The sequence below is a fragment of the Pangasianodon hypophthalmus genome, chromosome 24 (assembly GCF_027358585.1).
Source record: "Pangasianodon hypophthalmus isolate fPanHyp1 chromosome 24, fPanHyp1.pri, whole genome shotgun sequence".
NCBI classification, from domain to species: Eukaryota; Metazoa; Chordata; class Actinopteri; order Siluriformes; family Pangasiidae; genus Pangasianodon; species Pangasianodon hypophthalmus.
Genome location: NC_069733.1, coordinates 4,239,468 through 4,258,374, shown reverse-complemented (window position 1 = coordinate 4,258,374; position 18,907 = coordinate 4,239,468). Strand labels below are relative to the sequence as shown.

The following is an 18,907-nucleotide window of genomic DNA, read 5'->3' as shown; positions in this document are numbered from 1 at the left end:
AAGTCCGTAAGCAAAGACAGAGCGTTCTGGAGAAGTTAATGCATAGAGCAGCAGTGACTTCCGCCTGTTTCATTTTAAAACACAGTGCATGTGATCAGTTAGAATTTGTTCTTTACAGGTTGAGGACTATAACACAGAGGAGGTGGAGCATCTTAAGTCACTGGTGGCAAACCTACGCCACCTCTGTGACCTCTACACCAAATACAACTGCCGTCTCTCACTGTCCGACTTCGAGATGGTACGTGAGCGGTGTATTAGTACTGACTGTCACTCTGTATCATTTTTTGTTTACATTTATTCGTTATTTCCGTAAGTTACCTACTAAACCACAGGTTCCCAACCCTGCTCCTGGAGTGCCCACTGTCCTCAGGTCTGTAATCAGCGAATTAACAGAACTTCCTGTAAATTAAAGTGTAAAATGTACAGGACAGGGGTTACTCCAGGACCAGGGTTGGGAACTTGTGCACTTAAGAATGGTTGTGTTGTGTGTTTGTTTACTGGATTTTGGCTTTATTCAGGGTGAGCATGTCTGTGTAGTTTAAACAGGATGCAAATATTTTAGGTAGTTTCTTGGAAGGTCATGAGTTCAAATCCCAGCACCATCAAACTGCCGCTGCTGGGCCCCTGAGCATGGCCCTTAAGCCTCAACTGCTCAGTTGTAGAAATAAAATAAATGTAATGTTATTGCACTTCTGTAAGTCAACAGCATTAAACCAAGGGTGATGGGAAAGGGGAATGATTTTGTCTGTGAGTGTGAAAAGCAAAAAAAGCAAGTTTTAATATTTCCAAGACCAGAGAGCAGTCAAAAAAAAAAGCGTTAGTCAGTGCAGGTCAAATTTGTTAACAGTTAAGCAAATATCATTTAATTTGCAATAATATGTGATGTTACTTTGTTACGTTGTTAAAATTACATTTAAAAATAGTTTATGATATGTTAATATTAACTAATGCAGTAAATAATGTTAGTAAATGGAACCTTATTATAAAGCTTTACCTGTCCTATCTCTAATTAATATTCGGGACATTTGACTTTCAAATTGATGATAAAATGAAAGCTGTATGATTAATTACCAATATTGATTTTAGGGACGTAAAAATTCCAATAACTGATTTATGCTATTTTATACGGTCAAAAATTAAGGACACTTAAATGGCGTCTAACTGCTTAGTCTGTTTCTCAAGCTCAAATAATAGAAACTCCTAAAACCGTAACATAACATAAAATGCCAACACAAGCCATCTGTAGCTCCTGGGAATTTAATTTTAGAAAGTATAAACAACAGGAATTCACAGCTCTGAACTCTCGAACACGAACACATCAAAAGCTCGTTGGGACACTGATTGTTGTAAACAGTTCCTGAGTTGTGAATCCACCTGCATAAATATCTGTACATTGGGTTCCCAGGGTTAAACATAAGCAGTCGTATTAATTACCTAACATGCATGAACCAATAAGTTGTTGTTTGTGTGTGTATGTGGACGTGTGTGTCCGTGCTCGTGTTTATTTTGTAGGGAAGTACCCGTAGCATGGCGTTTCTGATGCTGGATAAAGTGCTCGCGCCGGAGCTGATCGCAGGTGTGGTTGAGAGCAGCGTGAGACCGTACGCTCTGGAGCACAGACTGGACATCGATCGCATCCTCTTAGATTACATTAAGGTTCATTTATTCTCTTTCCTACACGCATTCTTGTACCAGCATTCAGCTGATACCTTTAGCTTTCTATGCCTCAAAATACTCAACGCTCAAATTGTCTCATTTTCAAGAGTGTCACTAATTCTTGAGTTGATCGTAGATCTGTTCTAATTTATGTCTTCGCTGTTTGTTAAACCTGTGATGTACTGTGCTAGGTTTATTTAACATTTAGCTTGTTTGTTTGCTCATTACAGTTTTAGCTATTGTACCTTGTAATTAATTTCAGAGGGTCTAAAGATGTATTTTCTTGATTAAAATAATTATAGAATGGTAATTATATGTAATTGTATAATGTAGTACTATTGTATGTCTTTGTAATACTATATTTTCTTCATACAATAGTGTGAGAAATTTCTAAACTATAAATCAAAATTGTGGTATAAGAAATAAACAAAATGTTCTTCCATTATCCTCAGTCTTTGTTTTTAGGTCGGTGTTCATGCGTAGGAGAGTAATTACTTAAATTTCTAGTCCTTCTTTAGAGCTGAACTGTTTGCTGTGCTGTTTTCAGGACTTGCTGGATTGCTGCAGTTCTCAGATCACGTCTCTGTTCACTGAGTGGGAAGCCAAAGCAGTGGCTCTGGTTCACTGTATGACTGACACTAATGTAAGCGCACCTCTTAAAACCTCACCGCATGATACGCAAACCTTACAGTAAATGGGAAATGCCTAAAATCACTTAAACGTACCAAACAAACCAGTGAAAATTTCTTTAATAGCCAATGCTAATGCATCAGATTGCTAGCTGTAATGTTACACTCTTTATAGAGTAGCTGAAATAAAAATAATTTGGGACTACAGCCTAAAATAGGTGGTCGATGTAGCTATATGCTGGTTTATCATTTGGCTTGTTATTTTTTATCACTTTTGCCTTAAGATAACTAACAAATCTTAACCCATGACAAAACATAAACAGTCATCAGACAACAATAACCATTGTTTTTTCACTGACTTTATTTATTTCTACTGACTCTTATGCATAACCACCCATCACATTAATACTATTGTGGGATAAATGGTAAATGTTGAATGATCGTGAACATGAATAAGGCTAATTATATTTGATTAAGCGCAAACGTCTGTAAAGCAAATATAGCCGTGTGCTGCATCGTGTCATTCCGTGTGTTTCAGCTGGTGATGGACGCTGTCCTCGAGATCATGTACAAGGCTGTGGTTCCCTGGAATGACACAATAGAGAAGCTTGTTCAACAGCATCTGGGAAAAGAGCACCCCAAGTACTCATCACAAAACCCTAAAACCCCAAAAGACTAATGGAAGCTGAGAATTTACAGATATAAAATGCAGATATGTTTTTTTTAATGTGTGGAAGCTACTGTTGTTGCATTTACATCTCTTTACCTGTTCCAGACAGGAGCTTTTAAAAGAGAGTTATCGTTTAATGGAGATGAAGAAACTTCTGCGGTGTTACGGAATTCGCAACTTAACGCTCTCTAACTCCAGAGAGACAATGGTTAGTGTTTTTTTTTTTCCCCTCATCCCAACCTGTAACGTATAACATGTGCACATGTTAACACTTTATTTTAATGATCACAGACGTTAATACTCTGGTACAATCCATGTGATGTACAAGTGTAGTATCATCAACCAAGCATGATACTAATCACCACTGCCTGTACTTAAAGTGTGTGTGTGTGTGTGTGTGTGTGTGTGTGTGTGTGTGTGTGTGTGTGTGTGTGTGTGTGTGTGAGCAGATGCTTGTAAGACATATTCTGAAACAGGACCTGGCCACTTCACTGGAAGATTCTCTTAAACTCGCTGAAACCTATAAGCTCAACTCATCTGAAATCTACTACATCTACTGCATTCAGCGTTTGGAAAAGAATGAGGTACTTTTCTCAGCACTCTACTTTTCTTTGTTGTATGTTTCTCAGCACACACAGCAGACTTTATTTGGATGGTTTGTTTCGTTTCGTTTTGTTTAGACCGTATTATAATACCAGGAATCCTCCTAGATGCATCCAAAAGCTTCAAATTGTAAAAGTGTTCAAACTGTGCTGAGTCTGGCCGAACTGATGGTATAATTGTGTATCATCAGAGTAGATATGAAACCTAATATTATGGGGTGAACAATAAGGGGCCTAGAACAAAACCTTGCGGGATGTTATACTTTTTACCCTTTAATTAAAGGCAATAAACTGGTAATATTTTGCTAAGATAATATCATTTTTACTGAGCCTGCTACATCCTGTGTTAAGACTGTATTCTGTATTTATGTGAGTAATGCCAGTTTTATTCTGCAACACATTCCATGATTCTGTAAAGCAGACTCCATAGGAACCCGTAAATGTCTGGGAAATAAACGTTGCATACGTGGTTTTATAATTCGAATGTCTTTTGTATTTGCAGAGGGACAGGTGTATAGCCGGGCTGAAAAAGCTGCCGCCTGCAGAGGCAGAACTCGTAATTGAGCGACTGGCCAGCTGGGCGAGACTCCAACTGCAGAACAAGGAGCAGTTCCCTGAGGTCGGGTTGTACATTGGCTTGTACAAGGCTTGTAGTTATTTTTGTGCAAGTGGTGCATAATTTGCAATTTACTTAAAGCTGATTTTGCTTTGCAGCTTAAGAAACTACAGATGCAAGTCGCCCAGACGATGGTAGAGGCACTGAAGTATCTGCAGAGCATTCAGAGAGGTGATGGTTCTGTCCAGGACTAGGACCAATAAGAAAATTACTTATAACCTTTCTAAATTCATGTGATACACATTAATATGCAATTTTTTTTTTTTAATTCTCACAGATGATGCCCTAAAGAGAATGGGGTGTGAGAACAACTTAAAAATGTTCACAGCCATTGCTCACTTGCAGGTACTTAATCATCTCAAGTATATTTTACTTTTTAACCTTTTAAATGTGAATTAAATAATTCATATTCTTTTCCTTATGCGTGCACCTCAGGAGGACTTTGACATCTTCCTGACCCCTGAGGAGTATGATGATCCAGCAGTGAGGAGGCAGTTCAATCAGCAGCTCATCACTGCGTACGAGAACACGCGAGCGTGGCGTCATTCGAGGAAGAAACACCCGGACAAGGCTAACGCTAAAGAGCCAGACAGCAAGGCCAAAGCGGCAGTCGCTAATGACCCCGATGGCAAAACAAGAACGCTGTCCACTGAGGCTGGACTTCATCGTCTGGCCAGACACCTTGAGAGGACTGAGCAGGAGCTGTGGGCAGACCTGGCAGATCGGGCTTTAGAAGCTGGGAATGTAGAGAAAGCCCTTAAAATCCTCAGGTACTAACAATGAGACACTACAAATGCTTTCACACGTACAGTGTTTAGTCCATTTGAATGGAACCCTGGTGTGTTCTCCCCACAGTGCAGTTCATTTATGCATGTGTGCACACAGTAATCACACTCGAGGGTGGACCAAAACAACCACTCTGAGTGGATTACGGTTCAACTGCAGTGAGAAAGCGATTCGATTCTATATCAACTCGACTGCATGATGTGAACAAATATGGTATTTTGGGTTACAGCATTATTATTATTTTATATATTTATTTTTTTGTAGCTATGAACTGCTAAACTGTGCCGCAAAGCACGAACTCAACCGAAGGACAGAGCTTTATTGCTGTAGATTTTATATCGATAAACAAATTAAACACTGAATATGACGAACAAATGATTGTTATATATTTATCCAATATTTTATTTTGTTTTGGCTCAGTTCTCTCCCTGCTCGGGTGACTTTTGCGATTTCTGCGCACACTCTGTTAACGTTAGTTTACCTTCTTTCATCACCGTATTTCCGACCAATCAATGAAAGTGTGAAATCAGTGTGAAAGTGCAAAAAAAATGAGGAATGCAGCCCTTGTCAGTCCGTCAGTTAGAGTGTTAGAGTGAGTTCTTTGAAGGGCTGTAGCCTGTATACATCATACCTCAAGAATAAAATATGAACCAATGGAATCTTTTGAAACTGTCTAGTAGCTTCTTGTATAAATGTACAGTCATCTACATCTACATGTCCACTCACCTTTGACTTAAGTGAGACTGAGAATCTTCAAGGCAGTTAATAAATAGTGCTGTTTTTTTCTCCCTTTTCAGCGAGCTCTACCAGCACCATCCTAACTCAAGCACAGGCCGAGTGCTGTTCAGCACGGCACAGCGTCTCTGTCAGATGCTGGAGGACAACGTCCCTATGGTGCTGCCCGAAAGAGTGAATCTCCCAGCTCTCATCCACAAACTGGCCTGTCAGGCCATCACCATCTGCCACGCCGGTACCCGTACCTTCATCTTACTCAGAAATACATTTTTATCCATCGAGTAGAAATGATTTATTTGAGGCTTAATCAGGGTTTGAAAATCCAAGTAGTGATTAAAGTCTAAAAAAAAAGTCACTAATTCAATCAGTAATTAAATAAAATGCTAAATTTGGCTTACTACTAAATATTTATTTCTGAATTCAAAGCATACCCACAGTAATTTCTTTTTATTCCTGGGCATGTTGACATCGTAGCGCACTGTAGTAATTTTTCAAAGAGTCAAATGAACTTAACATTGTTTATAGTTCTAGAGATAATCTATGAATTTTATGTGCCTTTGGGGGGAAAAAGAGTATTTGCGGTTTGGTGTTTGAAGCCACTTGGAACTCAAATAATCATAAATTAAATGAAAATGAAAAGATAGTAGCATATATTATTATTTTTTGTATTCTTTTATTTATACTTGTTACATTTTTCCCTAATTTTTTGAGCTTTTTTTCCCTTGTAAACTCTACAGGGACACGTATGATAAGTCATCATGAACATTTTTGGTTTGTTCTCCTGTAGATCTGCTGCTTGACTGTTTGGAATTGTGTAAAAGCACCAGAGACGCTGCCGACGTGTACCGCCAGTGTCAGATTGATGACTACGGCTTTGTTGTAAAGGTACAGTTCCGGCGTCTACCACGCAGTTGTGTTTTGTGTCCGTATGTTTATTAGTGTGTTATTTAGCGTGCTCTTTATTTTGCGCTGTACCCGCAGGATGCTGTACTGAGTGGTGAGGAAGACGCCTACACGGAGACCAGCGTTCAGGACGTGTTTAATGAGGACGGCATCGTGCTGGACCCGGTCTCAGTGCTCCCAGTGCAGTATAAGATCACCACCAGTCTTCTGCCGCTCGCAGGTACCTGCATGGTGCCTCTGTATTAAGCCATTATGCTGATGTCACTTGTACAAGATGTAGAACTAAAATATTGTGAATTATTGTGTACAGATTTGAAATATTGTCACTCACCCTGTGTTGTGATATGGAATGGGTCACCAGCTTGTGTCCTGAGATAGTCTTATTTCCCAAGGTGATAAAATTTCAATTAAATTGCTCTGCATTTCCATTTTTGTTGCGTTCTAGATTCAACATTTTATCCTCTGGGTTGCTCGTGCTTGTCATATTGTGCTCTACAGGAAGGTAATTTACATTTCATGCCACATTAACATTTCTGTTTATTAAGACTGCTTTATAAATGTACTAGTATTTTGTATTTTTAAGGATAATGTCAGTTCTGTTGTCGTTGTTGTTGTTGTTGTTGTGGTTCAGGTTACTACTTAAGAAAACTTTGTTTGGGGAAAATTCTATAGGACAACACCATATGTTTAAGCTCAAAGTATTCATTTTATATATTCGTTAATAAATCTGAAGTTGTTCGTCTTTTTTTAGGTGCTTATTCACCGTATGCTTCTTTCCAATAGATGTTGATTGGTTTATCTATTAGTTTCTAATTGGTTATAATGATGTACAGTAATCTAAGATGGGTGACAAATTAAAGGAAAAGCACCATAGCCTTTGTTAGCAAGGTGTTGGGCCACCACAAGCCTCCAAAACCGTTTCAGTGTAACTTGGTACAGATTCTATAAGTCTGGAACTGTATTGGAGTGACGAACACCATTCTTCCAAAAGATATTCCCTCAGTTGGTGTTTTGATGATGCTGGTGGAGAGCGCTGTCTAGCACGTCACTGCAAAATCTCCCGTAGGTGCTCAACTGAGTGAGATCTGGTGAGTGTGAAGGCCACAGCTGCTGATTTTATATCATTTTCACACTCTTCAAATTATTCAGTGAGCCTTTGTGCCCTGTACCTGGGGGTGGAGTCATCTGGGAAGAGACCACACCCATCAGGACAGACAGAGGATAAAGCTAATCAGTCAGAAGAACTTTTTATTGATTTGCACTAAGGAGAGAAGTGGATACAAACAATGGCAGCAAGAATAAATAAATTTCCCAAGAAGCAGAACAGAGCCAGTGCTTTTTCCTTCAACTTGTTACCCATCTGTACGTCACTAGAAGCCAGTCAAGCTGCTCATTCTCATATATAAACAAGATTTACTTTTTGCCTATGAGTTAAACACAGATTTTTTTTAAAAACTGTCAGTGGAGAGGTTTGGTTATTCTGTGAAGCTTGTGCTTGACAGTCAGTAACATTCAGCTGGAGCCCAACAGTTTTTTAAATATGTACCAGTTTACAGATTTCTACTGGTATCTGATTTTATATTGTTACACCGACCACCACTACTGCATTATTCCACATAATCGTACTGGTTCCTACACTTTGGTGAGAACACAAGACTGGGGTGTTTTATTCCAGGAGAGTTCTTACTCCTTAATGCTTTCCTGACTCATACACCATCGCTGGATTTCATAAAAATGGATTTCAAATGTCCGGCTGTTCACTGATTCAATGTTTTCCAGACACTGACTATGTTCGGCCGTTGTTGGGCCCCATGGCCACCATGCTGCAGAGTCTGCAGGAGTGCAGTCAGCTGGAACTGGCCCTGAGGCTGCTGCTGGAGTCATACGGCAGCATTTTACAGCACTTCGTCTCCAACAACATGGACCTCAGTTTGAGCATGAAAGTGAGACCTTTCTAAATCTAATTCACTGAAACTCAACTCTTCATATTAAAAAAAGCTTCATTTTAGAAGTGGAAAATTGTAGTTCAGACTCCCAGGATAAATATTAAAACTTACATTACAATGTTTCTAATTCATCAGCGTAGTAATGAGATTACTGTTCGCTTCATGAAGCTTTAGAGTCTGTATATTAAGGTTTAGTCATACAGGCCTCTTTTTTTTTTTTTTTTTACCCATCAGCTTCATAGTAACAGTCGGTTAGCCCGAGATAAGCAGACTCTGGAGGCGATCGAGAAGACGGCTCTCTCTTCTATCAACATGGTTGTGGTGTCTTTATTACATAAGGTGAGCATCGTGCCGCTGGGAAATAAAGGGCTGAATTGTTGTTAAAACGTATAATTGAAATAACTTTTTTTTTAGTTTGTTTAACAAAAGCTGATTAAATTAGATTTTTTTTATTGCTTATGTTCAGATTGTAGTATAATTAATAATGAAACAATATTAATATTCAGTTTTGGAATAAGAACAAACTGTCAAAACAATCCTTCAGCAAATAATTGCTTATTTAACCAAGGGGTTAAAATTCACCAAAAACTTAACCCTTTTTGATTAGAGAAATTTGTCTTCAGACTATTTGAGGAATGTAAACATTTTTAATATGAACATAATATATTATGTATTGTAGGTCCTGAACTGGCGGGTGGTGGACTGTGACTTGGCCATTGGCCTTTGCACTGTTCTGGGCAAATCTGACGTTCTGGACATTCTGTGGAAAATAATTACCAATGCTTGGCAAAACTATGACAAGATCATGGTAAGATATTTCATCCTTTTGTCCAAACTGGTGCCCTGCTGATGCATTTTATACTGCGCCAGGGTTTGGACTTGGGATCTGTTGCAGTGCATATTGGGATTGTATGAGTTGTTAGATATTCTCCACCATGTTCTCAGACTCCAAAATGGTGCATTAGCAGTGAATAGGTTGTGGGTTTGAACATATAAATACATTCTGGACAAAATGTGCAACCTTGCAATTTTTTTTTTACTTTGATAATTGAATTGTCCTCCTCAGGCTGTGGCGATGGTCGGAGCCCATTTCTGCACGCTTTATAACGACCAGCAAGAGAAGAAGAACTTCCTGTCTGTCATCACAGATGCAGAGTGGGGTATTAAGCTTGGAAAATTTGGGGTTAGTTGTTTTTTTGTTTTCAAGCAAAGTATGAGTAGTTTTGGTTGTTTTTTTTTTTCCTCTGGCTACTAAGAAGGAAAATATGTCAGTGTCCTGCTTTATTCTTTTTCCAGGTTTCTATTCAGTCTGTGTTTAGACAGTGTTCGGAGAGCAAGAGGAATCTGATTCCTGTACTTGTAAAGAACAGAAACATGACTGCTGAGATCTTACAAGATTACTGCAGGTGAGTTAACCTGCATTTACTATATTCTCTGGAGAGCTGAGCGTATAGACACGTCAGCCGTTCTGCCTGGGATTTCTCATCAGGGTGGAAATACTTCTTAGATATGAAATACTGGATAAACACAAGACTTGTGTTTTGCAAACAAATACTGAAAATATTCAAAATTGGCCAAAAGCACAAGAACCTTAAAGATGCTGTAAAGACGCCCGTATTAAAGGACTCAGCCTTGCTTCAGTGAATTACCTTTCCTGGGTACTATAGATTTCTGCTGTAGAAGTGCTGCAGTAATCCTAAAGACTGCCTTGTGCTCATCCCAGGAGTCCTATTCACAATTTACTCATACTGATCATCCCGTAAACACACTCAGCACTTTTAGATTTTAGTAATATGTGTAATCATTTTTAATCCATGCTGCTGTCGTGTCTGGCTCATAATTTACATTTATATTTCTATAAAGCTGCTTTGTGACAATATCTCCTGTTAAAATTGAACTGATTTATGGGACTACTGTCACTGGACTGAAGATCACATTCACAATGTTGAAAATGAAACAATGCTGAAGGTACAATTAAAACAAATGACCCTGAATTTTTTTTTCCCCCTCTTCAACTGCTCATGAACATACCAAAATATACTTTAATTCTTACTGAAGCCAGTGTTTTAGAAATTAAAAGCCTGGACAACTTTTGTAGGATTAATTTCCCATTGGGGTTATACTGCCTAAAAGAAGCCCAACAACATTAAATCACTTCTATTAAATGCCTATTTTTAGCATATTTTTAATCACTGAGCTCGCACGTTCCATATAAATCAAGGAGAGAATATTATCAGATCTTTTAATGTTTGATCTCCGTGTTCTGCAGAACGTACGGGCTGGACAGTGACTCTGCGCTTAATCTCTACATCACCACGCTGCTGCTGCAGGAGAAAGCAGATCATAAGCACTGTGAAGTCGGAGCCGGGGATTCGGGACTGGCCGAAGGGGACGAGGGTGCAGAAGTAGGGAATGAGGATGTATTGGAACACGTTCTACGGATCGTTCCTCAGCTGAGCTCCACTGCAGACCTGGTCATCAGTCTGCACACAGCACTCACGAAGGTCAGACTCAGTCACAACATGCAGGTCACAGACTGCAAAACAGATAGAAAATGTTATTTACCTGATTACCGTGATGATAATGAGATAAGGTGCTCAAGACGTTTTTGCGGTTTGCTTGCAGCTGAGTCCGTACAACTATGAGCGAATTGAGAGGGTCCTGAAAACCATTCAGACTGCAGATGAAAGCACTACTGTTTTACCGCTCAACCAGGTAAGATATTTTTTACTCTGTTTTACAGCTGAATTTATAAATGAAACCTGAACTGAAAATAACCTCATAAGACCTTATGCGGTTATAACTTCAATTAGGTGACACTGTATATGAGCGAAAAGCAAAGGAGAATATAAAAAGGCTATTTTGAGATTATAGCTGGTCAACTGCAGTAAATACTGATTGAGAGATTGGTGTAAAATCAAATTTAATTTAACCTACCCATGAAGAACAACTCAGTTTGCAGCAAACACTTGACATCTGAAGACTCTTGTGAAGCAGTTTAACTTTAATTCCAAATGCAAATCTTCTAAATTGTTCCAGCTGCTCGCAAATTTGGTACAAAAACAAGAGGCAAATTTTAAATGGCTGAAATAATATACAGTCTGGAATGTACAACATATCATTAGAAAAGTTTGTGCTGCCTCACTTAAGCAAATATTTCATTGAGCTTTGAGGCAAATGAAGGGAGTTTAGATTGTGAAGTATTTAATAACTAAGTCTTAATGGTCTTCTGAAGAAAAAGCTCTTCCAGAAAGCTCTTCCTTTATTTTGAAGGTTGAATATTTGTCATTTACATCAGCTTATTTGCTGTTAACAAATGTCTTGAAGTTGATTTTGGGCCACCAAAATCAGGCATAAATACATAAAATGGTTTCCAGAAGTGAGGCTGTGGCTGAGTCTTGATTTCTTTCTGATTTTTATGGGCGAAATCAATCAAAGAAATTTAGAGTTTATAAATCAGGAACGAATAGAATGTAGCCAACAAGTCTAGTTTTTCCTCTTACAAATTTGTATGCCTGAAATACCCCCTAAAATGTACTTCAAATAGGAAGGAAGCTTTTGAAGAAGCACTTTCAGACATTTGACCTTGCTGTGACCTTGACCAGGTTTGGATCAATTCCCAAATCTAATCACGTCATCTGCTGGTTGCAATGATAAATCCATATAATCCATGCGCTAACGAGTATCACAGATGCACGGAAGCATGGAAAACTCGAAAACATATGAAGGAAGTAGCACTGTTTGTCTCTTTTTCCATTGTCCTCTTTGTGCTAAAGAAGTTTACATTGGTCCATTGACATTCAGAGGTGCTGTACCTTAAATCTCCAGTTTGATGCTTTCTCATTTATTCTAGACTTGATTATCAGTTATAAGTGAAAATCTGAGCTTGTTTTTGCCACAGTGTATATATTTGTCTATAACCGTGCAGATGATGGGATTGCTCCAGCACCTGAAGTCCCACAGGCGGACTTCTCCTCCCACTGACGTGGAGAGCACGTACCTTCTGGAGAACTCTCTGGAGTCGAATCCTCTCGCCAACACTCGCTTGCCTTTCCACCTCCTCCTCCAGACTCACCTCTACTTCTGGAAGATGATTTGTGAGTATTATTGTGAGCACGAAGTTTGCCCTTGGTGGTTTGAATTTTGATATTGAGGTATATTAAGATTTGAAGCAGTACAGTACCTAAAATATCAGTGGGTCTTGTGGTACACAGTGTGCAGTTCTAATTTTGAGTGAAGAGGGTTAAAAAAGTGAAACAGATGCCCACTCTTTGCTTTTAGAACCATATCCTGTGAACAGTTTCTTGGATCATCCTGTTCTTGATAATATGGCTGCTCTAACTCTGGCAGAATCAGGTCTGGAGATCGACAGGGTCATGGCGAAACTACTTCTTTCTTTTAGTTCTTTTCAGACTATTTTTAATTAAATCACTTCAGTCAATCAAAATGAAGCAATGATGTAAATTCATAATAATCTCCTAATATGGTCACATGGTTAACTGGTAATTGAACCGTGGCCTAGTAACCATTGTTATACTTTGCATTAGAATTGTTTTGTACCCACTTTTGTGTTAAATAAATGGTTATTGTGCCTTGTTTGGTTTTTGTACTGAGAAATGTTGTAATGTCAGTGTCTTTGCTCATGTTTTTCTCTACTGTGTGTGTTTTTCCAGCTCCTGAGCTGAATGAGGAGACGTTACCCACCCTGCTGCTCATATCCAAACTCATGAAGGTAAAACGCATTAATCGGCAAGGAGGACAAAATCAGTGTGTAATTTACAATCTACAAAAGATGTAGTAAAAGGTTCAAAATATCGCCATAGTTCTTTCCAACAACACTGGATCAATCTGGCTGTAATGTATCTCTAACACAGACATTATGCATAGGCATAAAATCTAGCTCCTTGTCTAGAACATTCCTGGAAAGCTGCAAAACCTAAATTATGTACTACGTATATACAGTATATGCAGAAGAATCCAGTGAGTAACTCGTGAACACTTCAGGAATAAATGTAGCAGTTGCAGCGAGCTTCTCGTATCCAGGGGTTGACAAATCAGTAGTGCGAACCCCGGGTTAAGATTATTACGTGTCTTGGCTGTTTTTTATTCACAGTTGCCCAGCAGAGTAGACACAGTAGGCCTGGTGTTTTCTTTTCCTCTCGTTCAACAACCAGACAAAGAAAAACATCTCCTCTTTATTGACTTTGACAATACAAGCATTTTATTGGGGTGTATATTTTAAACAAAACGGTGGTGCAAACACAATGATTGATCTGAATGCCACCACCTGCTGCACCGCTCGCATCGAATTTTATTAGTCAAGTTATCATGACAGATGACTTACGGCATTCCCTCAGGTATGTGGAAACTGACGAAACCGAGCAAAATAAAGTGCAGTGTAAAACATATAACTGTCCTTGTAGCACACACACATTCACCTCACAGTTAAATGTGTTTAGATAAGATGCTCGTCAGACATAGCATCACAGCTCCCAAAACCTAAATTGTGTACTACCTATATACAGGTATATTATACATTATTTTTGCGTAGATTATTTTTGTATAACAGCAGAGTCTGTTGTCTGTTGTGGTTCCTTACATATATTATGGCTAACGTGAAGAGAAAACACCACAGCTCATAGCCTAACACTAGGCCAGAGACTTGCTGACTTTCTGTTGGGGAGGGAAACACAGTGTGCTACCTCAGACACTTTCTTGGAGAAGGATGATTATGGCAGAGTCGTTCCTTTAGCTAGAATTTATACGTCTTAATTAATGCACTTAATGGTCAACTACCATTTTTTAGATTTCTATGCAACCAAAACATGGAACCTAGGCAGCACACCGGAGCTTTCACTTGTCCACTGTTGGTCCAGTAGAGACACTGATATGGAAGTGTGTGTGTGTGTGTGTGTGTGTGTGTGTGTGTGTGTGTGCTGCAGTTTATGCCTCATTGTAATAAAATGAGTGTAGGTGCACCTAATAAACTCAGCTCAGTGTTTATTCTCATGATACTTCAGGTTCGGGCTTTTTTTTCTCACCTTTTTCACTCAGGTTAACCTGGATAAGCTTTACATCCTGACAGTGAACCATGTGTTCAAGAACAAGCTGATGCCTTTGCTGCTGGACCAGACGAAGCGCTCGCAGGCTCACGGCCCCAGCAGAGACACAAACGCTGTGATTCAGAACATATTTAAACACGCTCTCTGCATTCAGAACCTGGAACTGGCTGCAGCGACCATGCACAAAATCGCTCAGGATCTTCCTGCAGGTCAGATAGCAGAGGAGACTTTGCTTTGAAATCACTCATGAACTTCCTTACATTGGGCAAAACATGGGACTGAGCAACAGACTGCAGCTTTTACTTGCCCTGTGTGTGTGTGTGTGTGTGTGTGTGTGTGTGTGTGTGTGTGTGTGTGTGCGCGCGCTCCTCTGCTGCTTACAGGGACAGAGAAAACCATGTTTTTGAAATTCAGCTTGGATCTCGTACACAAATTGCTGAAGTCTGATACTCTACAGGTTTGTCACCATATGAATAAGATAAAATCAATAAATGAAGAGTTTGTTTTTATAGATGAGACGCCACTAAGACAAAGTTTTTTGCACTTAGCTTTGTTAATCTTTAAAGTCGTGTCATTTCCATGAATACAGGTTTGTTTTATTCTTTAATATAACACTTTAATATGCACTTTAATATAACCTGTAAATATGCACTTTAATATAACCTGTAGGTTCTGTTGCCATCTTGTTGCTTTTACATTGAGGCTTTTTTTTTTACTAAAAAATATTACAAAAATATTAGGCTACATTTTGTATTATTTACATATATACTTTTATAGCATAAATGACACCGCTTATGTAATTTAATTTATCATAATTAGATGAATGCATAAATATTCAATTCTATCTCCTATTTTGTTCTCTGTATTTTTTCCATCCTGGCTGTGTGCGTGTGCGTGTGCGTGTGCGTGTGCGTGTGTGTGTGTGTGTGTGTGCGTGTGTGTGCGTGCGTGTGCGTGCGTGTGCGTGCGTGTGCGTGCGTGTGCGTGCGTGTGTGTGCGTGTGTGTGTAGGAGGAGCTACGGACGAGGGGAGAGATGTTCACCTCGAAGCTGCAGCTGCAGTACCAGCGGTCAGCCACGGAGAACGCTCTCATGACCTTTCAGCTGGACTGCCCCGAGCTGCTGAAACTCACAGGACTGCCCGGCCGTCTCATTGTGGCTCTGTTCGAGCACAGCTCAGTGGTGGAGCGCATGAAGAGTCCTGCTGGACAGACCTACCCTGGTGAGAGCAAAACTCACCATGCAGACCCAAATAACCAGTAATTACTACATAAGCATCAATACTCAAGCAACTTAACCACTTATTGAGATGTACAGTAGCCTCTTTTCTACTGCAAGGCTGAATGGTTATACTCATACTGTTCCACTGTGGTGCAGACTCATGAAAGTTTGGAGTTTCTGCTTTAAAGCTGATGTGCTGGTAATTTAGAACTATGATGTGCCTAGAAAAAAAAGTCAGCAAGTGGAAAAAATATGGAAATTTTTTTGAATATTAAGGATATGAATATTTTGCTGTCAAACTCAGAACACTAAAGCTTTACATTTCCTTATTGTCTGCGCTAATGCGGCCTCCCTAAAGAATTTCATATTTTTCCTTTTTGTGATTTTGATTTTCAAAAATTAGAACGGAAACTGAGCAAAAGTTTGAATTTTATTTTCACAATGATAGGGTAAGAACCCTTTGGACGTTGTGGTGACCCTGGTTGGCCCATGGCGATTATTGGAATGTGTTATCTAAACATAAATAGTTTAAAAAAAAAAAAAGAAAAAGACGAGCTGTCATTCCCAAATATCTGCTCGGAAAATGAAGCTCTGCTGCAGTAATGTAAGAATATGCGTATATTCTTATAATATAAATATACTGTACATATTGTTTCTTACAAAATTGGTCAAGCCAAAAAAAATCATGTTTCCTATTTCTTATAAGAATCAAGCAGCCCTAGGGTGTCATACAAAAGGCTACTTAAAACCATTTTTAACAACTCATCACGTTTTCTCATTTACTCATCACGTTTTCTGTTGCGCTTTTGTTTGACCAGACATTCACGCAGTGGCTAAAGAGATTGCATCCATTAACGGTGTTGACCTTCTCAAGATCCGTAATATCCTCCTAGAGAAGTGGCTTTGCAAAACAGGGCAGACAAATGGCAAGGTGAGAGGTTTTCAAACACACGCAAGGAACTTAAATGATGGGGGGAAAACTGAGGAATAATATCAAAGCATCTAAAGAAACCAAGCGTTTAATAACCTTTATTATTGATTAGCACTGATTATTGAGCGATTATTAATAACAGTGATTACATCACTACAGGACGTCCAGTACCAGGACTCTGTGACTGATCTTACTGAGGATCCTGATCTCATGAGGTGAACTAAAAACTTCTCCGTTATACTTCACAGCACAAAAAGGTTTTTTTATATACCACATTTGTTGTTGTTGTTGTTGTTTTGCAGAGTGGTGTATTTGCTGCAGCTGCACCCTATGGATATGAGGGCACGTCTCCTCAGTCCCATCCTGAGTGCAGAGAAATGGGTAAATTATTTGCCTGTAGCTTCAGCGTGTATATTACTTCTTCCAATAATATACAGTATTAGTATAATTTAATAAAGGGCCAGTGGGTAAAATTGAAGCTTTGAAGGTTACAAGGTAAAGTATAGTAACACTGCAAACTTTATTTATTTATTTATTTATTTATTTATTTATTTAAAAACACTCCTTCACCCCACCTTCCATCCAAGCCCATGTACACCTCCTACAGCTGCTGATGGACGGTAGTTTTTCCTCACGAGTTAAATTGCAAACAAACCTTTCATTTACTGGATGAATGAACTCGACTTTTAACTTCAGCGTTCATTCATATGATTCAATCCAATAAAGGAAGGTAGATCTGGAAAACTAAGTGTTAGATATAAAACTTGTCATTTGTCTAACTTGTGTGTGAAACCAAACCTAACCTTAACCTTTTTAGAATTTTTTATTTTAATTAAATAATTGCAGGTTATACTTTTTTTTAATGTGAATTTTTATATTTGACTAGTTATTTACTTAATAACAGAAATGTAAGAACGCACAGGCTTCTGTTTCTGGGTAGATTTAATAGTGAAGTAGCAGAACCCATTCTAGTACAGCGCAAAGATGTTGTCAGGCCGAAGCTGAGACAGTTTTAAAGAACACAAAAACATATTGGTGGATTTCACTTTCAACATATAGGCTCCTTGCTTAGATAACACAAAGCCAAACCAAGCTGTCAGACCAAATGTGGAAAGAACAGAACTTTTTAATGATTGTCGCAACAAGACGGTAATAAAAAAGCTGAATGTAAAACACTGATAGTTGCATTTAAAAAAAATAAAAGCATAGTAAATATATTTTTTGATGTAGTAAAATAAGTGAAGCAATTTCATTATTTGAAATAAAGGCTGGTTAAGTTTAATTTTTAGTTTATAACCTATTTAATTTGGTTGTTCAGATTAATGATGATGAAAGTGTATGTGATTTAGTATGGTTTAGATAAAGAGGTAGAGAGACAGATCAGTTTTAAATCTGCAAATTTCTTGTGTGTTTTGTTAAAACAAGTTCCTCATCAAATTCCTTATTTGTAATTTAAATTGGTTGTTGGTTTTTGGGAACTTTTGCTTTTGTGGTTATATAAAACCATGTTTTTAATCTGTACTTGGAGAAGTTGTTACTATAGCAATGATAATGTTTTAGAATGAATGCATTAGTCTTTCTTTTCTTTTCTTTTCTTTTTTTCTCCTTTTCCTCAGCTGTTGGGAGGATCAGGTCTCAGACTGACCTTTGAGCACCGCAGCCGTGCTCTGCTCTGCCTCATTCACGTTGCAGACTCGGCCACGCTGGAGGCTCTGTCTCACACACCCAGAGATAAAGTCAAGTACGTGCCAAGCTTTTTCAAACTGAGGCGTGTCTTATTTTCTGTACATAAAATTCTTAAACGTATTAATTTCTACAGTTTAGGATCTTTATTTGCACCATTTTTAAATAGTGAACCAGCTTAATAAGAGTTTAAATGTGTTAATAGGAGCAGTGTTTTCAATTTAGCCCAGTTTGGTCTTGAAATTATGTATGTTTGGTGTCTTTACTTTCACACTAGAGCTATAAGATGAATGTAGCTAACAAGTAATAGACATTTATCACACCAAAATAATTTCTGTAAAATCAGAATGTTCCTTTAAGCAGAAGTCTGCGTCAGTATTTACGCTAAAATGCTTTTGCAGTTCTCTTAAATTTTCCCTCCTCGCAAACACCTTCAACTGCGGCTTCTTCCATCACAGGTACTACCTG

General features: G+C 38.6%; 1 protein-coding gene across 2 annotated transcripts in view; it reads left to right on the top strand.

Moving 5' to 3' along the window:
* kntc1 (kinetochore associated 1) overlaps positions 1-18,907 on the top strand; it is a 39,379-nt gene that overhangs the window by 14,202 nt on the left and 6,270 nt on the right. For both annotated transcript variants that reach the window (XM_034299215.2, XM_034299214.2), the window contains exons 22-52: positions 119-238; positions 1,513-1,656; positions 2,204-2,299; positions 2,824-2,927; positions 3,061-3,163; positions 3,405-3,539; positions 4,060-4,176; positions 4,272-4,344; positions 4,451-4,518; positions 4,609-4,943; positions 5,757-5,929; positions 6,482-6,579; positions 6,676-6,817; positions 7,043-7,099; positions 8,377-8,540; positions 8,778-8,882; positions 9,223-9,351; positions 9,610-9,726; positions 9,840-9,949; positions 10,813-11,047; positions 11,169-11,258; positions 12,472-12,640; positions 13,217-13,275; positions 14,598-14,814; positions 14,989-15,062; positions 15,616-15,826; positions 16,644-16,756; positions 16,916-16,971; positions 17,059-17,137; positions 18,373-18,497; positions 18,898-18,907. The exon at positions 18,898-18,907 is cut by the window's right edge and continues 126 nt beyond it. In XM_034299215.2, coding sequence (XP_034155106.2) covers positions 119-238; positions 1,513-1,656; positions 2,204-2,299; positions 2,824-2,927; positions 3,061-3,163; positions 3,405-3,539; positions 4,060-4,176; positions 4,272-4,344; positions 4,451-4,518; positions 4,609-4,943; positions 5,757-5,929; positions 6,482-6,579; positions 6,676-6,817; positions 7,043-7,099; positions 8,377-8,540; positions 8,778-8,882; positions 9,223-9,351; positions 9,610-9,726; positions 9,840-9,949; positions 10,813-11,047; positions 11,169-11,258; positions 12,472-12,640; positions 13,217-13,275; positions 14,598-14,814; positions 14,989-15,062; positions 15,616-15,826; positions 16,644-16,756; positions 16,916-16,971; positions 17,059-17,137; positions 18,373-18,497; positions 18,898-18,907 — 3,828 coding nt within the window. The remainder of the gene's footprint in view (positions 1-118; positions 239-1,512; positions 1,657-2,203; positions 2,300-2,823; positions 2,928-3,060; positions 3,164-3,404; positions 3,540-4,059; positions 4,177-4,271; positions 4,345-4,450; positions 4,519-4,608; positions 4,944-5,756; positions 5,930-6,481; positions 6,580-6,675; positions 6,818-7,042; positions 7,100-8,376; positions 8,541-8,777; positions 8,883-9,222; positions 9,352-9,609; positions 9,727-9,839; positions 9,950-10,812; positions 11,048-11,168; positions 11,259-12,471; positions 12,641-13,216; positions 13,276-14,597; positions 14,815-14,988; positions 15,063-15,615; positions 15,827-16,643; positions 16,757-16,915; positions 16,972-17,058; positions 17,138-18,372; positions 18,498-18,897) is intronic.